Source organism: Cydia amplana, chromosome 9, assembly GCF_948474715.1.
Source record: "Cydia amplana chromosome 9, ilCydAmpl1.1, whole genome shotgun sequence".
NCBI lineage: Eukaryota > Metazoa > Arthropoda > Insecta > Lepidoptera > Tortricidae > Cydia > Cydia amplana.
Window position 1 is genome coordinate 9,533,875 of NC_086077.1, and position 25,635 is coordinate 9,559,509.

The 25,635-nt window shown below is 37.7% G+C and overlaps 1 protein-coding gene across 7 annotated transcripts; it reads right to left on the minus strand.

Annotated features, from left to right (window-relative positions):
- Window positions 1-7,461: 7,461 nt before the first annotated feature.
- On the minus strand, window positions 7,462-15,283 carry LOC134651086 (ubiquitin carboxyl-terminal hydrolase 7-like). 7 transcript variants are annotated; one of them, XM_063506074.1, is made up of 11 exons: window positions 15,170-15,283; window positions 15,005-15,081; window positions 13,956-14,275; window positions 13,645-13,808; window positions 12,944-13,203; window positions 12,157-12,331; window positions 10,799-10,991; window positions 10,501-10,654; window positions 10,063-10,196; window positions 7,878-7,984; window positions 7,462-7,798 (listed from the first exon to the last, which is right to left on the minus strand). In XM_063506074.1, exons 2-11 carry the CDS (start codon window positions 15,068-15,070, stop codon window positions 7,659-7,661), a joined length of 1,713 nt encoding a protein of 570 aa, XP_063362144.1. In that variant the 5' UTR covers window positions 15,071-15,081; window positions 15,170-15,283; the 3' UTR covers window positions 7,462-7,658. The 7 variants fall into 7 exon arrangements, with proteins under 7 accessions (XP_063362144.1, XP_063362145.1, XP_063362141.1 ...); XM_063506075.1 differs by having other exon boundaries at window positions 7,462-7,691; window positions 7,888-7,984; window positions 14,969-15,081; XM_063506071.1 differs by having other exon boundaries at window positions 14,969-15,081.
- Window positions 15,284-25,635: the final 10,352 nt, after the last annotated feature.

Sequence of the window (25,635 nt, forward strand, 5' to 3'; positions counted from 1 at the left end):
GTTTTATTTTAAGCTAGGAATTTGAAACTTTGTAAAAATGTACTATATTAAAAAACAAGAAAACTAATTTCTGCGTTTTCGAAAATTCATCCCCCAAGGTGGTGAAAAAGGGGTTGAAAGTTTGTATGGAGATCAAATAATTTTGTGAGTGTTGGACTTGAAACTTTGTATATGGGGATATTATTATAAGACGGGAAAAGTAATTTCAGCGTTTTTGAAAATTCATCCCCTAACAGGGTTAAAAAGGGGTTGAAAGTTTGAATCCATTACAAATGCTTTGAAACTTCTTAGAAAGACATAATAGCCGATGACAAAAAAAAGGAATTGCGACGTTTTAGGTAAGTCAACCCCTAAGGGGGTAAAAAGGGGATGAAACTTTGTCCTGGGGTGCAAATTTTATTTTAAGCTAGGACCTTGAAACTTCGTAAAAAGGTATTAAATTAAAAAACAAGAAAATTAATTTCTGCGTTTTCGAAAATTCATCCCCCAAGGTGGTGAAAAAGGGGTTGAAAGTTTGTATGGAGATCAAATATTTTTGTGAGTGTTGGACTTGAAACTTTGTATATGGGGATATTATTATAAGACAGGAAAAGTAATTTCAGCGTTTTTGAAAATTCATCCCCCAAGGTGGTGAAAAAGGGGTTGAAAGTTTGTATGGAGATCAAATATTTTTATGAGTGTTGGACTTGAAACTTTGTATATGGGGATATTATTATAAGACGGGAAAAGTAATTTCAGCGTTTTTGAAAATTCATCCCCTAACAGGGTTAAAAAGGGGTTGAAAGTTTGAATCCATTACAAATGCTTTGAAACTTCTTAGAAAGACATAATAGCCGATGACAAAAAACAGGAATTGCGACGTTTTAGGTAATTCAACCCCTAAGGGGGTAAAAAAGGGGATGAAACTTTGTCCTGGGGTGCAAATTTTATTTTAAGCTAGGACCTTAAAATTTCGTAAAAAGGTATTAAATTAAAAAAAAACAAGAAAACTAATTTCAGCGTTTTTAAAACTTCATCCCCCGAGGTGGTAAAAATGGGGTTGAAATTTTGTACGGAGATCAGATATTTTTGAGAGTGCGGGACTTGAATCTTTGTATTTGAGGATATTATTTGAAGACAGGAAAGGTTATTTGTTATTTCAGCGTTTTGTAAAATTCATCCCCTCATTTAAAAGGGAGTTGAAAGTTTGTATGGAGTTCAAATTTTATTTTAAGTTAAGAACTTGAAACTTCGTAAAAATATATGTTATTAAAATACAAGAAAACGAATTTCAGCGTTTTTGAATTATCATCTCCTAAGGTGGTAAAAAGGGGGGTTGAAAGTTTGTATGGATATCAAACATTTTTTCGAACGCGGGACTTGAATCTTTGTATTTCGGGATATTATTAAAATACAGGAAAAATAATTTCAGCGTTTTGTAAAATTCATCCCCCAACAGGGTTAAAAAGGGGTTGAAATGCTTTGAAACTTCTTTGAAAGGCATAATAGCCGATTCCAAAAAAAAGTAATTGCTACGTTTTTGGAAATTCAACCCCTAAGGGGGATAAAAAGAGGATGAAACTTCGTCTTAGGGTGCAAATTTTATTTTAAACTAGGAACTTGAAACTTTGCAAAAAGGTATTAAATTAAGATACAAGAAAACTAATTTCAGCGTTTTTGAAAATTCATCCCCTAAGGTGGTGAAAAAGGGGTTGGAAGTTTGTATGGATATCAAACATTTTTTCGAATGCGCGACTTGAATCTTTCTATTTGGGGATATTATTAGAAGACAGGAAAAGTTATTTTAGCGTTTTGTAAAATTCATCCCCTAACAGGGTTAAAACAGGGTGAAAGTTTGTATAGGGTTCAAATTTTATTTAAAGCTACAAACTTGAAACTTCGTAAAAATGTATTTTGTCAAAAGAGAAGAAAACTAATTTCAGAGATTTTGATAATTCATCCCCCGAGGTGGTGAAAAAGGGGTTGAAAATTTGTTTGGAGGCCAAACATTTTTTTGAGTGCGGGACTTGAATCGTTGTATAAAGGCATATTATTAGAATACAAGAAAAATAATTTCAGCTTTTAAAAAATCATCCCCTAAAATGATTAAAAAGGGGTTGAAAGTTTGTATAGGGTTCAAATTTTATTTAAAGCTAGGAACTTCAAACTTCGTAAATAGGTAGTTAGGTAGTAGGTTTTATTAAATAGAGGACATGAAAATCTTCTAAGGGGGTTTAGAGGGATTATAACGAGGACAATTTTATTCAGTTAGGGGCTTGAAACTTCGTAGGTTGTGAAAGTCTCATGCGTTGTATAATATTAATAATTAACAAATGATTAACCGTCCTACCGCAATCTCTTGCTGCACAATGTTCTAAGCTAATGTAGAATATATAACCACCAATATACAAATCCACGCGTACGAAGTCGCGGGCTACAGCTAGTACTGTATAATTATATTGGAACCAGATAATGGTGTCGCTGGAACTTGGTGAACATCCTTTTATAATGATACTAACGGTTGCCCGGGAGTTCGCACGCGTGGATTTGTATGTTGGTTATTGTATATTCTACACGAGTATAAAACATTGTGCAGCAAAATTTCACACCAACCAGGCCAGTGCCAGCCACTTGACTTCTTCACTTCAGCGTAAGTTCGTTTCAAGAAGTAACGTTGGGGACATCTCATTTCCCCGTAGCGGGGTAAAGTTAGGTCAATTAATAATTCTTAAACAAGAAGTGGATAGTAATTACTAATGCAAGTTGGTGCAATGCAATAAAGTTTTGAATTAATCGGGCAACTTTATTTAGCCAAAGACAAAACAGTCTTGCATAGCGGCGTAGCTTGCGTAAAACTTAGATAATTATGCTCGTTCTGAGGCATGAAATCCGTAAAAAGCCGTGCTAAGGCTAGACAGCGTGGAAAGTTTAACTTTTCCGACTACAGCTTTAATGATAGGTTTGTTAGCCGGCTGAATTCAAATAATAAAGAGTGGCTGGAGATCGGCACTAATTAATCCAGAAGCTGTACTATTAATTAGGAAGAGTTTTTCGTCGTCCGCCGGATTACGCCGTCGGGACTCCCGGTAATTGCCGTCCGGAGAGACTTACCGTTTTTTTATATTTCAAAATCCGAGGTCTAGTTTTATTTGCATATTGTTCTAGCTATAACTAACGCTCCAGCTTTGAACTCGAGATCCAACGATATTCGGGAGTTTCGGGACGGATGAGCGGGATGAGTTTGTAGTGGATAGGAAGTACTTTTATGTTTGTGTTATGACTAAATAAAAAGCAAACTAGAATTTTTAATTATGATACCTATACGACTGTGACTGTGTGATAAGTGGCTACGGGTAAATCACCCGCCGAACTATACATTTTTACTATTGAATGTTTAGTAGGAACGAACTAAGTATAGGTAAGTATATTAAAATAAACGCAAGACAGGCCTAATTTACCGAAACGGGAATAAGAACTTAACTACTCTAAGATTTAAATTTAATGTAAGAAATATTCTGAACTAAATAACCTTTGCTTTCTATAGGTACACGATTTGTTGGCTCAGGACCGCTTCGGCCTCAGTTTCATTTCGGCAACTTCTTAAGTAGTTCTCATTCGCATTTGGTCTACTGTTCCGATTCGCCAGCATTCCTATATCGTCACTTTCTTATCTCGCCCGCTTTCTTACGTGGGCCACTGTAGTAACTTGGTTATATTCCTAATTAGACTACAGTGCCGATTCGTCAACACTCCTAATTCGTCCATAGTGCTTACTCGTCAACATTCCTATTTAGACCACAGTGCCAACTCGTCAACTACATAGTGTTTGTGTGCCACGATGTACGTACAGGTCAGGTGTAGAATCGGTTGATCTCAACCTGAAAAACTCTTGTGTTTCAGCTTGATAAGCTTCCTCTACAAATCCAAGTAGTATTGATTGGCTATATTCGTTGTCCATCTCTGAAAAAAAAAACACTTGTAACTACCTATTTATCTGTCTTTCTTAGATACCTATTGAGCTAGAAAAAATATTTTATTTGAATAAAATGTGTGCTGCTTCTGACAGTTTAAGTGACAATCAGTATTAATTCTACATTCTCAATTCAAATAAAAGAACGCGGACGAGTTGGCACTTTGGTCGAAATAGGAACGTAGACAAAAATGGTATATTGACGATATCAGATATTGGACGAGTTGGCACTATGGTCAAAATAGGAATTTAGACAAAATGGGGTATTGACGATATCAGAAAGTAGGCAAGTTAGGAAGGTGACGATTTAGGAATTGTAGGCTGACGACATGGCACTGTGGACGATTTATGGAGATGACGAAATGAAACTGAGGCCGAAGCGGTCCTGAGCCGATTTGTTCAACTGACATTCAACTGGCTTACGAAGAACGTAATAATCCGCGAACTGTCTTCAAATAAGACATAAAAAGTGAAAAGAAATGAAAAATGTCCAACTCACTCAAGTAACGTCGTTATTTTTGATTTGACTCCCCGTGATTGGATTAGCCTGATTGATGCGTCATCCTGGGCTATATCCTTCGCTTTCCATGCGTACCACTACAAGAGAACCAGTATAATTGTGTCGTTGAGGTCCATAACAACTATACACAATCGGAGACCGAGTTTATACTGGTTTTCCTATGATGCATGATGTACTCTGTGGCCGATGGGAACCGCCTAGCCGTTTCATTACTGGGACAAAAAGGCCGAAGACAGAGGCGGCGCATTTGTAACCATCGCCTATGATTTACTTTGTCTATTTGTTTGGAAAAGGGATGGCTGCAAATATCTAACACGTGAGATATTGAGAATTCAATCCATTCATTGAAAATTTATCTGTGGGTAGTAGGTACCTATACATTAGCAAATTAGATACATATAATATGTATGAAAAAGATAGTACCTACAAAATGTATAGGCGCTGGTAGCTAAAAGTGGTTTCAAAAATAGCGCCGGTTGCCGAGTAAGTAAATTACTTTAGTGTTTACGTAACCAGACCAAATTACCATAATGGACCATTTATTGGTACGGAACCGGATTCAAATTCTCGGTCTCCAGTTTGAAACTTTCACGTCCGAGCTCGGCTAATAAAATAATTTAGCTGCCAAGGATAATATACGGCGTGCATCCATTGCACCCAGATTCGCAGTCAATTGCAATCGTCCCGGCCACTGTATTAAATGGTAGCGGTTTGTCGCTGAAATGAACCGACGATAAATAAGCTGGTTTGATATTTTGTGCGCGGACACCGGATAGCGCCTAATTTATCACGTGTCAAGCCGATTTATGGCTCTAGTATGAACGTCGCTGTTTAAAATTCTAGCTTAACTAGCTGAAAACAGTATCGCTGTTCAAGTATAGTTTTTAATTAGCGTTAGGTTGAACGTTACGTAATAGTTAAGTTTAAGATTTAACAATATTAATATATTTTCTCTTAAACGCATGAATAAAAAATCAAAACGGGGTATTACGGCTGGAACTTTATAATAAATTACAAAGAGATGTCATGATGAGCCGAAACTATTAGTTTTTGTAAGCGAAAACTTCGATGATAAAGTACTTACTAATACGAGTAAGTTATTAGTAATTACAATAAATTTACGCCCTCGAACGATAATATCTAATATAGGTATCTATCTTGTTAAAACTAATCAAAGCAAAGCCAGAAATTAGCTGCTGTAAATCTTACTCAAAGGTGATATTAACATGCCTTCTAGTAAAGTAGAGGTATCTACCTAATATTCCAGACGAGACGGTTTAATAATAATACGAATAATTCATCAAAGGACCTCTCAGAAGTTAGGACTTAGGTTGTTATACTAATTAAGCACGACTGGCCTATTGCAACGATTTAGATTATTAATGGTATTATGAATGACCTACCTACCTATGTGAAGTTTGTATATATACACATTTTGTTTTAGATTTAAAGAATACTTCGTCCGGCCAACCTCATATAGGCATATAAAAGGCACCAATAATTTACTAAACCCTTAGTAAGTTTCCGCAGAGAATGCATGCATTGCATGCACGTTATCTTAAATCTTATCTGCAATTATTAGCAAGCTACCTCACCTCACTCTGTTCGTGCCCCATCCAATCTCCGTATGAACTGTTCATAACCTGTCGCCCAGGGAAGCTCTCTGACGTCTGAGCATCACACGTCTTGTTTGTGCGTTTTAAAATTCATAACAAGCGGCGGGTACAATTAAGACTGCTCTAAACAATGCATTCCCACGGGGCCACAGACACTGATGGGTAGCAAGAATGGCGGAGGTTTTACCAGACTCCGAGGTTGCAGTCTGATAATAAGGTTAGATACTGTGATTATGACTCGCGTCAGGTATTTGCAGGGAATATTAGCCTTTATCTACTTAGGTTCAATCTATTATTAACCCTGTACTGACAGAGGTCGTATTATAGCTTTCAATTGTTTTATCTGTATGTTGTAATGTACGTACATAGTTAATAAATATAAATAAATCAGTTGCTGGATTAAATCGACGCATTTCATTACATGTTGGCAGCGGTGCTTACTGTGTACCTGACATATATACTGTGTCTGTCTCTCCGTCTGTGTCCGAAGTAAAATCGCGTGCGACTTACGCATGAATCGCTTCAGTATCACCACAAATACATAAATAGTCTGCTCGTAGGTATAAATATTAGGGACGAACGAAGATATTTAAATGCCGTATAACGTTAGCAAATATGATAGAGTATTAAAGTGGGCTGAATAGGTCGTGTGGAAGGGACAGATGGCTTTTCCATCAAGGGTCTGCCAGCATACGTGACAAGCATTGATGTTTTGTGCCCATTCTATTCACTTTCATGCGTGTGTGTATCCAGCATTAGGTATGCCAAACGACGCTTATGATTGTTTAGGATTCTCGAGATGATCTATTGACAAATGAAAATGTACCCAGCATCTATGACCCAGATGGAGATTTACTAAACCTGGCTTGATCTGATTGAATGTGAGTGATTGATATTGATTGTATAAGAAAACTTAGTAGAAGATAATATTATACCTATCTAAATTAGGTTAGTCTAGTTAGTTTTAAGAACAGATCTGCTACAAGACTGCGTGTCTAATATCAAAAGTGCGATCAAAATCGGAATGATGAACGGTCATAGAAAGTATTGAATTAAGAAATAATTATACAGTGATTGCGTAAATTAGTTGCCTTTATGTTGGTTGTTAGAACGTTGTCGTATTTTACAGTTCGGTGACGTTTTTTCATTTGTAGTTTGTAGTTTGCCTCTTTCGCACTCAAGAAATGTTATATTTTGTGATGGCTTCGCTTTGGCACAAGCACCTCAATTATCTTTAAGCGTGAGTTGGCATGAGCGACATTGTAGATTCTGTGAACCAATCTGATACCTGATACCAACAGAGATGTCATTATCATTAGTTAATTTTATGCGGTAGTGGGTTAGATTTATACCTAAATACTAAAAATACGTAAATAATTGTGCAACAAATTTTATTAACAACAATACAAAAATATGTAGTAACAACAGACACGGTAAATAACAGATACATTTATAATAACCTACATTCAAATTTTACAAGTTTGGTAGACTGCACAGTTTAAGCAAATATTCTGGGTATTGTAAACTTTTATAAAATATAGGTTTGCTATAATTAAAAGACTCGGCGACTCCACTATCTGCCTTTATACTTTGAGCCAGCTAGGGCCTGCAAAGTGAAGAACTGTTTTAGTGCGTTGAAAATCCTCGCGTAGTACTTTGCTGAACTGACTGAGGTGTCAGATTTGATTTTTCTGCATTTTACTTTTCTGCCGCCTGAAAGCGTAAAGCTTAATGCTTATCCGTTCGAAAAAAAAGAAAAATAATGGATTGCAAGCGGTAAATCGATATTTACATGTTCTTACCATCTCGTATCGCATCTCGTCGTTGATTCGCTCGCACAGATCGGCCGGGATGTCGGTCTCGGAGACGTCTTGGAGCACGTATTTCAGCTGGGACGTCCTGAAGACAAGAGATCTACGTGGATTATTGACTCTCGAGACAATCAAGTGGGTGAATTATTGCATTGTTCATATACCTATTGGGATTCAAGTACAAACGTATTGGTTAGCGTTCACGCCAGAGTAAATAAAGAAGGCTGCCAACCCCCATACAACGCCGCGAGAACCGTCAATGACGAGATGACGTTAAATATTTTTTTATTTACGTATAAGTCTATTTATGCTAAAAAATACCCATTTTTTAAAGTTCATTTATAAAAGTTATCAATATAAATGTCACCTATCACAGTGTCGGTAAAAGTTAAAAGCTGTAACGTCGTATGAGCTACTCGAAATGTTATAGCCGTTCTGCTTTGAGCAGTGGACGCTGGGCGTACGCAGCGCATTAGTTAAGTCCACAGATCTCTTACTTTTCAGATGGAGTACGTTTCGGATTTTGAAATAGACATCTATAAGATATCTTTTAGTCATCACTAAGATACGATAACGATATGTTTAAGATCTAACCTGTCAAATTTGACATTTGCGCGATTCTGGAGATACTCTTGAACGATTTCCACAAGATATGGCTTAGAGATCTAATTCACATCTATTAGATATCTAACTCTATCTAACGTAAAAGTGACATTGGTTGCCCGAATTGCGCTGCAAAAGAGAACTAGTTGAAATCTAAACTATAACGTATCTAGAATAGATCTAGTACGTGTCGTCTCTTGTGAATATCTTGAAGTTCGAATACGGCAGTATGACAGCCGAATCTCTCGCACTCTATTGGCCTTGCATATTCGAGTTATAGAAACAACGCAGATAACGAAATTTCTATTTCCGATGTTCGCTGTAGGCTCTCCTGTTTCCTGAACTCAATGAAATAGCACATTATCAATAGGTTAAAGTTGTAAATATAGTCTGTGAGTTAGGATACAACTGAACTGTGTAAGTGTGTAGGGTGGTTAGTTAACGTCGAACTAAGTAGAGTCTGTGCGGAAAGAGAAGAGTCGTGGAATGTATGGGGCCCAATACATTCCACGACTCTTCTCTTTCCGCACAGACTCTAGGGTGGTAAACGGGCGTCCGTTTAGCGCAGTGGTTCCTAACCTGGGCGATTACCCCCACGGGGGTAAAACTGGTATTTTACGGGGGTAATAAGCTAATCTAATATAACAATACAACAAACGTACACGTTTTATTTTTTATTAAGTACCATTGGGAGGAGGGGTAAAATCAGGTTCCCTAGTTAGTCATAGGGGTGACCGGACTGAAAAGGCTAGGAGCCACTGGTTTAGCGTAAATGCTTATATATAAGTAATGCAGTGTGTGAGCGCGGGTAGTCTATGGTTCAATCAGACCGGTCATCAATCATACCCGTTATCACGGTTATATACGATTGCCAATCGACGGACAATTTTTATAAGTAATAAATGGGAATAAAATGAGATGGGCTGTGATTTCAGAGTTTCGTTCAGTGGAAAAATCCAGACAAATACAATATATGTACACCTACTAGTTATTCGCTGGTCAATAGAGTAATTGAATCAACTAAGTACCTTATTGTTTTTTGGTAACGTTTAGATATCTACAGATATAAGTTGTACCTATATAGTCGGTCTCGCCAGCATGGTATTCGATCTGTCATTTTCCTTTCCTTTCTCAAGGCGGTCGATGTCCGAAAAATACTCTATGTTCACCCAGTACTACCCCCCGGGCTAAATGTGGAGTGAGTTCAGGTTCTCTGAACGCAGCTTAATGATCACTGAGCGGACGGCCGTGCGTGTCCGGGATCGCGGATAAAGAAGAAACGCTTTCCTTTCCACATAGATTTTCGTACACCCATACATACATTTTTTTTTTTTCGTATGGCTTTTTGTGTTACTCTACTTCAGAGATTTACAGTTTTTAAGTACTGTACCGCTTCTATTGTTAAGGTGGTCAGATCTTCAACTTGCCCTTGGTATTTGGTTAGAGGACAGTCAAATACCGTGTGGTGTACGGTCTGCTCGGCTGCTCCACACGGACATACATAGGTTTTGAGGATGAACAATGTATGGATTACTCTAACTTGTTGTAGATACTATACTGAACTGTATGTAGATGAGCATGTAGGCGCTGGTAGCGCGGCGAGCGAGATGCGGCGCGTCTTCTTTGCCCCCGAAGTTGTACTCGATGGCTTCCCGCTTGGTACAGCGGGACACCACGTCGTCGTCAAATTTGCACCACTGAAAAACAAAACCATGTTTAGGTACCTAATAGAGTTTCACTATTAATTATGAATACTTACAGCAATCAGCAATAGCAATTTTCTTGATATTTTCAAATTTCTTATAAAAATATTTTTGCGCTGAAATTCAAATTTACTGCGTACGAAAGATGCATTGTGCTCTTTGTTAAGCGGTATAATATGCTTGTTTTTGAAGTTAACTCAGAACGGAAAAATAAATACCTAAACCTAGTCGGCCGGCGTCTCGTTTGTCTATCGACTTCAAACCTTACAGCTATAGACATAAGGTTCAGTTGACGTACCTTGCCGTCGCCCTTAGGGTTGATGAACACGACGTAGTGTCCGCCGTGGTTGTCGCCCGAGTGCACGAGCACGGCGTGCAGCGTGTAATGCGCCGGAGACGGCGGGGTCTCCTGCAGGTACGGGTCCAAGTTGATCTCCTCGTAGAAATCGAACCTGTAAACAAAAGACAAAATGTGGTGACGTTAAAATTACTTTTATTTTTTTTATTATTTGTTCGCTAGGTTGGCAAATCCTCTCCCTCTACGCTCATGCTAGTAACATATTTTTTAGTCTCTGCATAGGTATTGTAGGTAATACCTATCATTGAACTTGACGGAAGCGTCCGTAAGCGGGTCGTACTGGAAGCGCATGAGGTGCAGATGCAGCACGGGGGGAAACACGTCGAAACGCACCCCCTTCTCCGCCTCCTGCAGCCCGTGCTCGCCCGCGTCGTACTTGTTGTCACCCTCGAGGAGTTCCGTGCTGATGTAGTCTTTGAACGACTCGTAGACTGGAAAAAGTCAGCAAATTATAGGTAATCCTGCGTAATTTAGGACATATAGTTTGTCAAAGGACTGTCTCATTTCAAACATATAAGAGAATCATGCCATATTTGTCTTACACTAGTATTAGCACCCAAAAGAAACTATATATTACATTCTACAATATTTACACTTTCAGTGCTCCGTAGCTGGCCAGGGGGCCTAACCAAGATGACAATCGTTTGCGCTACGACAACGAAACGCCATCTGCCTCTCTATTGCACTAATATGGAAGAGTTATAGAGAGACATAAAGCGTTTCGAAGTCGTAGCGTAAACGATTGTCATCTTGGTTAGGCCCCCAGATCACCGATCATCGTTTAGCTACCTTCTATATATATATATTAGAAAAGTAGTGCCGTAGCAATAGGGATAGAGCTACGGATCGAATGTACACCGATAGTGGCGGGAAAGTAGTTTACCCAGGATGTTGTCTAAGACAACAGTCAGTAAGCAAAGTTTGCCTTTGGGACTTGAAAACTTTTAACAAACACGCCCACTCGACTAAGCACTAGCTAAACTATTCTGCTAAGCAGGTCAGTGGCATTTGCTTCTACGAAAAAAATGTCGAAGTTAAAATTTAGGAGTAACAGGACACACCGCGTGACCGGACACAAAAGTGAAATAAAAATCAATCATTTTAGGAATAAATTTCATGTCATAATAACTATGTAATAAAACACTTAAATACTACCTACAAAACTAAACTAACATTAAAATAAACTTTCCTAAAAAATAAACAACAATAGAAATAACAAACATAAAAAAAACATACAACCGAATTGATAACCTTCTCCTTTTAGATTTGGAAGTCGATTAAAAACCCCACCTATGAAAGGTCCCCCAAGTCTGTGCCCTGCGGAAGGGTGCCCATCAGGCTGGCTACATTACCCCGCTGGATGGCTATGCCTATTCGTTGACCTAGGAATGAGCAAGCCCTAGGGTCACGCGAGGTCTCAAGTAATTCACAATCATTTTATTTTACATCAGTTAAATACAATTATATTAATAACATATTAATTATAAATCTAATTCAGTCCACTTGACCGACGGAAACCAATAACATTAAAAGTTCTTAACTTAGGGTAGTTAACATTTATAAACTTTTCTCAAGATTACATTTCATGAAACTTACTGTTGCTCTTCCCCTTAACGCAAAGTTGAATATCGTAGAAACTTTCGACGCGCGTGCTTGTGCAGTTGACGTTTTTGCATTTGATAAAAGACGTCATTTTTCCTTCAAATAATTTCGGTACGGTTCCCTCTACTACTGTCGTTTTCATCTTATTTTCTAACTTATCTAGTAATACCTGAAATTATAAACTGCTTTAACTTGTTACGTTTTTTCGAGTTTATAGTAAATCAAAATTTTGCGAGGTTAGTGTAAGGCCTGAGTGGATGCTCGAAACGGAGCGTTCGGCGGGGCGTGCAGCGTGGCGTAGAGCTCCCAAGGGATTTGAGCAGCGTGCACTAAGGCCGCTCCTATACGTTTGCATTTGTTTAACATGCACGCCGCACGCCGCGCCCCGCTGTACGCCCAACTCGAGCGTCCACTCAGGCCTTACACAGGCATTCACTTCTGGTTGGTAAGAGTAGTGCATATTTTTGTCGGACAAATCGTACCATGTAGATACATAGGTACTACGTTGGGTCTCAAAATGCCGCACTTACTCAATTTCTAGCTTAACCTCGTGCCGCCCAATGTACATTAGGATGTACACTCAGTTTCGATGGAATGTCGACCTTAATTAAAAACAAAGTAGGTAGCATTTCATTTGTCTCGTAAAATTTTCGAACAAATGAAATTCAACTCAACCTAATTGAAAATACAACAAGATTCTAACTTCCTTGGCTATAATTTTATATGGTGAGCGGCACGAGGTTAAAACTGAAACTGGAAATCGGAGGATACATTTACATACCCGAAGAAATTCTTGGACATCATGTTGCATAAATGAGTCTAGCGTTTCCCAACCGAAACTTTTGGTTAGTTTCTTCGTCGCAACAGGTTTATCAGAAAACTGCAGGTCGTAGAACACTCGTTGAAGAGCGAATGCCACAGAACTGGAACTGTCATCTCCCGTCGTCGGGATTTGGTATACGGCCTTACGAAGGACATTCGTGAAGAAAAGGGTTTGCAACAATGAATTCATGTAACAGGTAGCGCCTTGGTTTTTCAGTCCTGGAAAATAATATGTTTCTAGTAAAATGAATGTCCCACAGTTGGTCGCCAATCGTAAATTTAATTTTAACCGGTGTTGAGTATTGAGTACGATTTATTTTATGTTAGATGGTGCAAATTATACGAGCTCTTCTCTTCAGTAGATAACTACATACGAGAAAATACTATATATTATGAAAATATTGCATTAATGCACCTTCTCGCGCAGTGTACTGGGTGGTAGATTCTCTTTCTCAAACTCTTTAAAATCTGCTAATTCTAGAGACACACCGTAGTTTATTCGGCCAAAATTTGGCAAGGAATAATTTTCAAGGTATGTATGATGAATCTCAGAAAGGAGTGAATATTGGGTAAGTGATGTGATAGGGTGCTATGACGATGGCGGCAACAATGGTAGGTTAATATAATATTTACCAAAGTATCCGGCATGTAATTTCTTACCAATGTAGCCGGTATGTTTTTTGGAGTCCCATGACACGCCGTGAGGTGCTTCGGCGATCACGTGGGCTTCTATTGTAATGGAGTCGTCTTTGACGAAGCCGTTGTCGGGGTTCAGTAAATCTTTCCATGAAATGAAATGTCCAAAACCCCAATCATCTTCTTTGCTGTCAAATTTATTTCGATTTGATGTTAAAGTATACGCTTACAATTTATTTAAAATATCGACGATATATCACCCATAGATACAATAGGAGGAAACGGTGAGACACGAGTGTTTTTCATATTTCGTCAGAACTATACAATAATCTTACCAGTGATACATGTGATGCAGTTTTCTACACAGATGTTCCTTGTCAGGCTTGTGTGTAAGCAGCTTCAGCTCTCCGAGTCCATAGCACGACCACCCCGGCGCGTCGCTCTCTCCATTGCACTGGAGAAACACTCCCAGCGCTTTCTGCTGCTGCCGTTCCGGAGTCGTGGTCTGACGCACCATGGCGAGGATCTTCCACGGAAGACATCTCACGATGCATGGTGGGGATAGTACTTGTTCCTTAAGCTGACTGATGTTGTTAATGGTGTAGCGAAATGTGGCTTCTGACCTGGCTACGTCTTCATCTTCTACAGTTATTTTCTGTGAAATATGGATAGTACCTGTGTTATTAATTACATTTTCATCCAAACTTTGATAAAAGATGATGGCGGGTGTGTGAAGATGTGTTCTGCACCCAATATAGAAAATCCGCTAGCGCTGCGTTTTTTTGCATACGTGGTGGTTAAAAAAATATATTTAAAACATATTTAATGTTGTGAATAAAAAGTGATGCAGATATGTATTTGTAGGCTCCTTGGGCGGTCGGTGGTTGGGTCCAACTATATGGCGCTGCACGGTCTTCCTCTGTCTTTGGTACAGTTACTAGAGTTGTGCCGTTGCCGAGAACGTTCTCGGTTCTGTATGGAAGACGTCAATCGACAATTCATCCATAGTCAGTCGTTCTCGAGAACAGTAGGTACAGCTCAATTATTTTTGTTCTAAATATAATCAGGCGTGTCTCACTCCGCGATTTCGTCGCTTTGCTACAGGTAGCTAAAAGTACATCCGTTTGGCCCCAATTTTGGGGAAAGCCACAAGCCGCGCGTGGCGCTATCGCCACCTAGCGGCCATATCTGTGCTGATCGTAACAGACGCGTTTTGTTAGAGAGTGAGTCTTCTGTACTTAGTACTATTATTTATTCTGTGATATAACGTGAATATTTGAAGCGTAATAGAGCACAAACTGCAGTGTAAGTAGTTTGCAGAGATATTGGATTTTAATGAAACTAATACCATGTTGGCCTCTAGATCCGATTCCAGGTCCTGTACTTGCTCGACTGGAGCAGTCGATAATGCTTCGGCCGCAGCATTTTCTGCACTGCCTGTCCCAATCATCTCAGGCACTGCTACAAACAACTCGTCAATTTAACAAATTATGTAATTATATTAAACACATATCTCGACTAAAAGCAAATGCAACGACTAATTAGTTACCTTATTTTAAAGGGTAAAACATGTTTGTGTTATCAAAATATAAATACAAATTTTGTGATTTTTTAACTGATGACAAATGTCACCATATGAAAGTTACGTCAAGTGAACTGTTCCGCATTTAAACCAGTAAAAAACAAATAGTAGCAAAACCTTCATTCAAGGCATTTATAGAGTAGGTAAACCAACCTCAAATCGACTATGCTCGTTCTATTACTTGGAGGATATAATCAAACGGAGACGCCATGTCTGTAATTTTCTGTACAAAACAGTCTGCCGATTTTTGCGGGGGAGGGGAACGTCAAATGTATGCGTAACGTAAAAATAGCCATGTCAGATAAACGTCAGTCCATACATTGTGTATGACCGTTGGCCGCCTATTTTCGACAGAGAGGAAAGCCTGTTAATGGCTACTCCGTTTAGTTGTATCCTCCAAGTTCTATTAAGTACTAGAGTCTGTGCGGAAAGAGAAGAGTCGTGGAATGTATGGGGCCCAAGACATTCCACGACTCTTTTCTTTCCGCACAGACTCTATAATCTGTGGTTCTTTCTTTTCTAAGTTCATGTTCATGACATATAAATTCTCTTCTCTTCTCTATTCTTGCTTTTCTCTTTTCTTACTTCTGTAAATTTCCTTTCCCTTTCGTCCTTGGTGGTGACATGGCCCTTCCGGCCACGTCACCAATCTTCTCCCAACAAAAGCAGTCGCTGGTCACAATGTCGACCAAACTGTGTACTAATTAAAAAAAAAGACATAAATTGTTTATCTGTCACAAGTTTTAGTGTAGGTATCATAAGCAGGCATCGGAGTTTTTGTCGCATGGTAAGACTAATAGCAAGCTATGGAGTCGACATTTGCCATAAATGTAAACTCTTATTCATACTCATACTCATGTTTAACTTTATGTAATATGAGAACAGAATACTAAATAGTTACTACGTATATGAGTTTAATTTATTAAACCTCATTTGTTGCAATAGAGCCGAAAGTGAATGGAACTGTCACCTAAGAAAATAACCTTCCGCAATTAAGAAAGTTATGAATTAATTCTATCACTACTGTCATTGATTAGTTGTTTACTTGAAATATATTTTACGTTTCAACATGTGTCCGTCTATACTTTCATACTTATTTAAACGAGAAATTGGAAAGATTAATCAGATGTGCGATTTGGACGAATCAATTTTATCAGCGGTCAGTACCTACATGACATTAGGTCTTTCGCAGCGATGTAGTTTGTATAGTTGTATGTTAAAATAGTTGAAGTTATGAATTCATAATGTAAGTAAGAAATATTTTTTTATATAATTCGACTAAGATAATATACACGACCGACCGCTCTAAAGGCATTTTAAGATAAATTAAATAAATGAGTATGAGTATGAATAAGAGTTTACATTTATGGCAAATGTCGACTCCATAGCTTGCTATTAGTCTTACCATGCGACAAAAACTCCGATGCCTGATCATAAGTATCAGTATTTAAATAAAATGTTAAGAAATAATAAAATTAACCGCATTAAAAAAAAGCGGCCAAGTGCGAGTCGGACTCGCCCATGAAGGGTTCCGTATTTAGGCGATTTATGACGTATAAAAAAAAACTACTTACTAGATCTCCTTCAAACCAATTTTCGGTGGAAGTTTACATGGTAATGTACATCATATATTTTTTTTAGTTTTATCATTCTCTTATTTTAGAAGTTACAGGGGGGGGACACACATTTTACCACTTTGGAAGTGTCTCTCGCGCAAACTATTCAGTTTAGAAAAAAATGATATTAGAAACCTCAATATCATTTTTGAAGACCTATCCATAGATACCCCACACGTATGGGTTTGATGAAAAAAAAATTTTTGAGTTTCAGTTCGAAGTATGGAGAACCCCAAAAATTTATTGTTTTTTTTCTATTTTTGTGTGAAAATCTTAATGCGGTTCACAGAATACATCTACTTACCAAGTTTCAACAGTATAGTTCTTATAGTTTCGGAGAAAAGTGGCTGTGACATACGGACGGACAGACAGACGGACAGACGGACAGACAGACAGACAGACATGACGAATCTATAAGGGTTCCGTTTTTTGCCATTTGGCTACGGAACCCTAAAAATGGCTATGGGTACATACAGCGGACGAGGCTGCAAGGCCTGCACGGAGTGCACGGTGTCCGAGGATTTTGGACTGTTTGCTCGCCTGACTTCATTCATTAAGTACAATGTTGCAGTTTTGTTGCAATAGTCGATAATATACCTACCAGAAATCCTTTTATGTTTCAAGATTTAAATTAGGTACAATGAGCTTCTCCGGAGATCTTTAGGCTGATCTTGACATACGACTTAATCTAATCAATGTTCTGATGAAGATGATTCTTAGATACAAAATAATCCCTAATATTATCTAACAGAATTTAAACTAGCTTATGACAGTGTGTTTATTTTTCGAAAACTTAGTACTCTTTGTTTTGTAGATTAATTGCGAGCTAAATTTATAATCCAAAAACGATGTTAATTAGAGTGTCTCTATAAAATTTAATTACAGGGATATCCGCGTCAATCTGTCAATCTCGGAATAATGGCGGGCGGGGAAGATTTAATTAAATCTCTCCGGCGCAGCCTAGCCCCAATTATGAAGCAAGGATGTCAGCCCAGTATACGTGAGTACATGCATCACTTGCTAAGTTAATTTAGGTCATCCGTTTTGCAACGTCTTTGCATGCATTTTATTTGCTTCGCGTCAAATTAGTAGGTACGGTTTTACAAACTTTGGAATTTACATACTACATTGGTACATCTTCGTCAGCTTCTATAGCTACATACCTACGCATGGCATTGGCCTCACATTGTATAGGGATTGGGGCTATTTCCCACGCTAGCATAATGTGAATTGTGGGCTTCGCACACACCTTTACAGTTTTTTTTTCACAGATGATTGTAGCTTTCCTATGTATTACTTGCCAAATTTTATAGTTCTAGGTCAACAGAAAGTACCCTACAAATTTTGATTCCCTGAGAGTTATACGTTTTTATGGCATAAACAAACAGCCGTATCTTTTTATTACATTAACTTAGAAGTTTGATTTTTCCTAGCTTCAAGGGAGACACAGACACTGTACGGAGTACATGGTTAATTTCAACTCTATACCTCCACGCGTTCTAGAGATGTGTCTTGACAGTCAAACAGATAGACAACAAAGTGATCTTATGAGGGTTCCGTTTTATAACCGACGAAAAAAACGGAGAAGGTTCTCAAGTCGACGCGTAAAGTAGTTCTTTTTTTTTGTATGACCACGCATAACTTTTTACAGTTGGCCCCGAAGATGGTCTCATATAAATTTGGAAAATAAAATCCAACCTTAAGGGTAGGAAAATAGGGGATGATTGATTTTTCACTCACCGATTGTAACGTATGACGCATAACTTTTTACAGAGTAGTCCGATTTTTTTTCATTCATGTGTCGCGCTCTTAACAATGCGTTAAAACTAAAAATGAAAAATTAAAAACTTTTTACAAAAAAAATAAAACCGACTTTCTTTTTGAAGTCTATGCGTTACCAACTGATATGTTTGAAGTCGGTGCCAAGCCAAGTAGTAACAATACCAGTCAAAAATGGGAGTAGCCATAAAGCTGATTATTTTGACTGGTATTGTTACTACTTGGCTTGGCACCGACTTCAAACATATCAGTTGGTAACGCATAGACTTCAAAAAGGATAATATCTTATTTCATCCTTTTTGAAGTCGGTTTGATTTTTTTTTGTAAAAAGTTTTTATTCCTTTGAAGTACGAAATGCTAAAAAACTATTGGTACAGTCACCTGCAATAATACTTTACACAACGAAAAAATATCTGATCTTATTTGTTACCATACCAGGAACCATATTAGGAGCGTGTCACATATTTTTGCGGCCTTCGAAAAGATTTCAATTTCAAAGGTGAACTGAACTTTTCCGCTATAATTTCTGTGTAGTTAGTAGTTACCTATAGGTTTTCAGAAAGGCCAAAATACTAACCTTACTATCAAGAGTATACCTAAATACATTTGGCAATTTGACTAGGCCCGGAGGCGTTTATTTACTCTAGAAATATTTGTTTTTGCAAGACTAAAAGGAATATTGTGTTTGTATAAGAAAGTGTAGCTGGACCAGCGAATAATCGCTGGATTCGGGAAAGCCGAGGGATCCAATCACCCATTAGAGCCGAGGGATTAAGTCCATTAACCTTAATGGAAACATCCAATACGAGTACCTAACGAATCATTGCCGGTAAATAATTGGTACCTATGCGATTATATAAAAGTAATATGGAATTTTATTTATTTTATGGAGTTCATTTAATCTTTTTTAACTGAGTATATTTTTACATAAGTACATAACAAGAAATCTTTCTGCGTTATAGGTGTTAGTACCAGGAGTCTCATGTAAAAACGTTACTAATATCGAAGCATCGTCGCGCTGCCGCCAGCACTTGCGCTGCGAGAGCACTGCATGTTGGAATCAGATTGGTATTTAACCTTTCTTAATTACACCCTCATTCTTGTGCCGAGATCAGTATCTTTTGGTTTACAACTTAAGAAATGAACATATTTTTTCTCTCTATTCTGTAAAGTCGTATAAGAAAGTTTCATTTTATCCCCAAGAGGGGCAATTCAATTTGATGCCAATTTTGAGTTGCTTCCTTATCTTGGTTGGTAGAATTTACGTTTAAGTGATGTTTTTGAATAATAAGTATTTAATAGCGTTAATTTGGGTTTGATTTGTAATGTTTTACAGTTAATATATTTCCCTCGCGTTGGCGTGGCAATTTTTTTGTATTTCATTCGGCAGCAAAGTTTATTTAACCCTCGTGTCTTGAAACCCTCGCAACGCTTAAGATTTCACTTTTCAAAACACTTGCTACGCTCGTGGTTCAATTTTGGAATCTTTCTCTTGCTCGTGTAGGTATTAATATTAGCACGAGGGGTTAAGCAACAACTTTGGCCCCTTGTAAAACAAGTAACTATTTTTTTAATGTCCTTTTATAGGCACAAACTAAATATAACTTAGGTACGAATACGATACGGTCAGATGTCGCTTTTTTAGATAAATCGATGAATGTTCCTCAAATACTGCTAAAATGTTTTAAATAAAATGTAATGAGAGCAGGTATTTATCTCTGCTATCCGTTCTTAATCTAGTGAACCTGTATCCCCAATATCCTTTAACAAAATCATTCCCATCGTAATTACCGTCCAAACATCGCAATACCTAATGGCTTGTGATAAATGGACCCGAGTACGGAAAATTGCCTCCATTTCTTCGCCCGACGTCTGTCGAGAAAAAATGTACCATCGGATTCCAATCAGACTCACTCATTTATTGCAATTGGCTGATGGAAGATCCCGGAAACGCGGACAATTTCACGACATGCCATTTTTATCATCGGCTAGCGTTCTGCGATTACGGAAACCGTTTGATTTTATTTCGCGTTACGGTTGTTCCGTTCTTTTATTTTTCGAAACGCGGTGATTTTTAGTTCGCCGTGATCGTTTTCGTTATCATAGCATTTTTACTACATGTGTTCAGCTGTTCATGTAGTACCATTAATAAATATAATAGACAGTTTTTCTATGAAATATTTTAAATTTACAAAGGTGCATCCAGTGCTCAACATGTTAATGCCCAATACCTAGTTGACACCAGTGGTTGACACCTTGTTGTTACCTCTTTTGCTAATGGCGTTTAAAGATGACACGTACTGAGTCAGTTACAAGCACTCGGACGTGTCCCTGCACCCCTAGCACATGATTGGCGCGACAGTATCTCGCGGCGAGATGGACTACCCGTTTTTAGGGTTCCGTAGCCAAATGGCAAAAAACGGAACCCTTATAGATTCGTCATGTCTGTCTGTCTGTCCGTCTGTCTGTCCGTCCGTATGTCACAGCCACTTTTCTCCGAAACTATAAGAACTATACTGTTGAAACTTGGTAAGTAGATGTATTCTGTGAACCGCATTAAGATTTTCACACAAAAATAGAAAAAAAACAATAAATTTTGGGGTTCCCCATACTTCGAACTGAAACTCAAAAATTTTTTTTTCATCAAACCCATACGTGTGGGGTATCTATGGATAGGTCTTCAAAAATGATATTGAGGTTTCTAATATAATTTTTTTCTAAACTGAATAGTTTGCGCGAGAGACACTTCCAAAGTGGTAAAATGTGTGCCCCCCCCCCCTGTAACTTCTAAAATAAGAGAATGATAAAACAAAAAAATATATGATGTACATTACCATGTAAACTTCCACCGAAAATTGGTTTGAACGAGATCTAGTAAGTAGTTTTTTTTATACGTCTTAAATCGCCTAAATACGGAACCCTTCATGGGCGAGTCCGACTCGCACTTGGCCGCTTTTTTTTCTAAAGAGGGACGGGAAGTCTATCTCGCCGCGAGATACTGTCGCGCCAATCATGTGCTAGCCCGGCTGAATTAAAAAAAAAGTAATTATATATATTTTATCACAACGACTGTATGACATATACCAACACTTATACAGGTATAAATATACTGATGTATTTAGTTCATTCGTTACGTCTCGTCTTGTAAGTGAAATATGGATGTTTACTTGAAGTAATATTGCAATGAAAGAAATATGTATTTGGATCTATCTATTCAATTTATTCTAGTAAGTAGACAATTACTATAGACTAGAAGGACACGCCTGATTCATTTAATTAGTAATAAAAGTCGTTTTATACTGCATCACACATAGTAGAGTCGTCATAGTATCTAGGTACCTAAATCTTAATGTTACTTTTTATACAAATAAATACATGTACAGTCACTTTAAATGTCATGATTAATGAATATTTTGTCAGTGTTGTTGTTATTTTAATTAGCATCGTGTTTTTTTATCATCCAGCTGAAACAAGCAGCAGTCGGTAACGAGTTCTCTTTGAACATTGTGACTCACAAGCATCTAAAGCGAATGCTTAACTTTTACCTTTTTAGGGTTCCGTAGCCAAATGGCAAAAAACGGAACCCTTATAGATTCGTCATGTCTGTCTGTCTGTCTGTCTGTCCGTCTGTCCGTCTGTCTGTCCGTCCGTATGTCACAGCCACTTTTCTCCGAAACTATAAGAACTATACTGTTGAAACTTGGTAAGTAGATGTATTCTGTGAACCGCATTAAGATTTTCACACAAAAATAGAAAAAAAACAATAAATTTTTGGGGTTCCCCATACTTCGAACTGACACTCAAAAATTTTTTTTTCATCAAACCCATACGTGTGGGGTATCTATGGATAGGTCTTCAAAAATGATATTGAGGTTTCTAATATCATTTTTTTCTAAACTGAATAGTTTGCGCGAGAGACACTTCCAAAGTGGTAAAATGTGTGTCCCCCCCCCCCCCCCCCGTAACTTATAAAATAACAGAATTATAAAACTAAAAAAAATATATGATGTACATTACCATGTAAACTTCCACCGAAAATTGGTTTGAACGAGATCTAGTAAGTAGTTTTTTTTTATACGTCATAAATTGCCTAAATACGGAACCCTTCATGGGCGAGTCCGACTCGTACTTGGCCGCTTTTTTGTTTATAACTTCTTTGTGGGTACTACTAATTAAAGAAGCAAATAATGAATCTCCAAATTTGCAAACTTCGTGTTTTTACTCCCCTGTTTCTTTGTTTTGAGAAAAATGAGGGATAAAGTACAAAATAGGTTTATCGCATTTCTATTTAATAAAGAAATTGGTGTATGCCTCCTCTCGTAGATGTATCAAATTACCTATCTACCTAATTAATTTAATTTCTAGTATAATTACTGCATAATTTTGTGAGTATATGACTCATGAAACAAGTCGATGTACCTTTCTAAATATTTTTAATTAGATATTATGTTGTGTTTATTAATTATATATCGCTTAACCCAGACAATATTAACACAACCCAAATTGTACTTGTGTAAATTGTTCTTATGTCATGATGTAAAAATATGATATTTTCGATTGTATCTATGTAAAGCCGACGGCTGGCAAGAATTTATATAAATAAAAGGTTCACTCAGCGCGGCACAGTTCATTGAAATGCAGGGGCACATCCTTGCATCTAAACCAATATTATAATGTTGAAGCAGACCCTTCCACGGGTCTGGCTGTATGTGCTATTACACCTAAGCCCGGGGGCTTAAGAGGAGTGTCCAGAATTTCCAACTTATTAAATCGACCTTTTGACCCCACTGCTCAGGAGATTTAAATATACATTTTTATTTAGCTATCCATATTCAACATAAGTACGGTAGCGGAGACTTTAAGTGCCTTAGCATTTTTTGAAGAAATTTGTCGATGAAGATTGTTTTGGATACCGTGCCAATACTGATAAACAATTTCGGTTTAAAATTACCACATTAAGATCATAGTCGACGAGCGCTTCTCTATAAAAACCGGCCAAGTGCGAGTCGGACTCGCGCACGGAGGGTTCCGCACCATCAACAAAAAACAGAGCAAAACAAGCAAAAAAAACAAACAAAAAAACGGTCACCCATCCAAGTACTGACCCCGCCCGACGTTGCTTAACTTCGGTCAAAAATCACGTTTCTTGTATGGGAGAGGGAGCCCCACTTAAATCTTTATTTTATTCTGTTTTTAGTACGGAACCCTAAAAAGGAAGTCCCCATTTTCCTCCCTGGATATATATTTTAAAACCTCTTAACTCTGCATATAAAATGCATTCAAAACTATTATTTTCCTAAAACCATTCAAAACTAGGTAAAACCAGTTTTTTAATAAAATGAATAAGTACTTTCTACCTTAACATTATAAACTCAATTTCTTCTACAGTAAAGTGAATGATATGAACTTTACGGCGTACTTATGAAGCCTTTCTAAGTCGAGCGAAGTAAAATGCTACTTTATGTCTAGTTCCGTGGGTCAGGAAGTCGGGTTTAATTTCGCGCCTAAGGGTTGTCCAGACTGTCCTTTTATTGTAGCGGGAAGAGTCTGACACGGCACTAAAGCGATGTGGCGGAAGTTTAATCTTAGCGATAGATGTAGGTATAGCGTTGAAAAATAAACTGAGACTTGCTCTTATAGCGCGAATCATGTGGCATCTGTTAATGATATATTGGAATAAAATTGTAGTGGGAGTCTTGACCATTTTATTAAAAAAGTGCAAAATCGAAATACATAAATATTTATTTTATCAGCTCTCTTCATGCTCTCCTATAATGTCCCAACGATACCTGTTTGGCATGCATGCCAAAAAATAAATGTGTAATGCATTATAAAATACTCCACACTTATTTTGAAAATATGAGTATGTTTCAAGTTCCCCATTTGGGCAAATCGCCCGGATTCCCCTTACCTTTTAAGCGAAGGTTGATATTATCAGGTTCGAATGGTTGAAATGACTAAACATTCTAGTGTTTGACACCGTAATACCAATAGTTAATTAGACCTGTGGTCTAAATAATAAATTTAAATCTTAGATCATATAAATAAATTTTAAATCTTATTAGACCGTCGAACAGAGCTATTTGAAAATACAAGTATTGTAATGTTTTAAAGTTATTGTTATATTTGGAACAAAAAATACCTACTCTCCAAACGTCTACTCAATGGTACTTCTCAAAAATATTCAGCGTTTTATTTCATCTTAATTAACCTCAGCTTAAGCTAGTGCAAACCCCACCCGTGTGTGTGGCCGATAATTGAATCACCTGCTAGTAAGTATTCGCACCGAGGATTTAGGTGGAAAACAAAGTCCTTTCACGTAGCGTCAGATTACTGGGGGCTAATTTTCGTAAATTTAAAGTATCCAAATTATATCGAAAACTTATTGTAGTGTAGGTATGCTCGGTTGATTTAAAGTATAGCTACATGTGTGAGAGTGTATTGTTATGATATTCATTTAAATAATTGGCTTTATCTTATACCTACCTTTCAACGAGCAATTCTTCTATATTTATTTACGTATATATTTCGGGGATCTTGGAAACAGCTCTAACGATTTCGATGACATTTGCTATCGATCTAGCTATAGGTCTTATCTCTGGGAAAACGCGCATTTTTGAGATTTATATGTCTCCCAGATATTATGTATAAGATAAGTTAAAGTCGAGTTTATTGTAATATACCTATTTATTTATGCATACCTAATAAGTACAACTAGTACAAGTGAGGCCTTAATCAACGGTTTAAAAGAAATGTAGTTGTACCTATCTAGTTGACGTTTAGAATCTGTAGCTTTCCGTTTTATATAATTATGTATTATTCTAGATCGTGGTAAATCGTATGGTCTCGAATTTAATTAGCGTCACTCCATTGTAAAAAGTGAGTTACCACTTCCAAGCTATTTAGTTCCTTGTGCCCTTAACTCAATCCCGTACAAATGGCCGCCTCGAGCTCTAGCCGCAGTATTACGTTACAGAGGCGACAGCGGACGTCCATTTCCTAGGGGCGGGCGCTAACTCAATCACCGCTCTACAGGAT

What these genes read in the sequence shown, in the direction of transcription:
- LOC134651086 (XM_063506071.1), bottom strand. Translation starts at nt 15,070, where the DNA reads ATGATTGGGACAGGCAGTGCAGAAAATGCTGCGGCCGAAGCATTATCG. An exon ending in TACATGCTCATCTACATACA is followed by an intron (nt 7,985 to 10,062) that starts GTTCAGTATAGT and finishes TCTTGTCTTCAG; the next exon opens with GACGTCCCAGCTGAAATACG. An exon ending in ATACGAGATGGTAAGAACAT is followed by an intron (nt 7,799 to 7,877) that starts GTAAATATCGAT and finishes TTACGCTTTCAG; the next exon opens with GCGGCAGAAAAGTAAAATGC.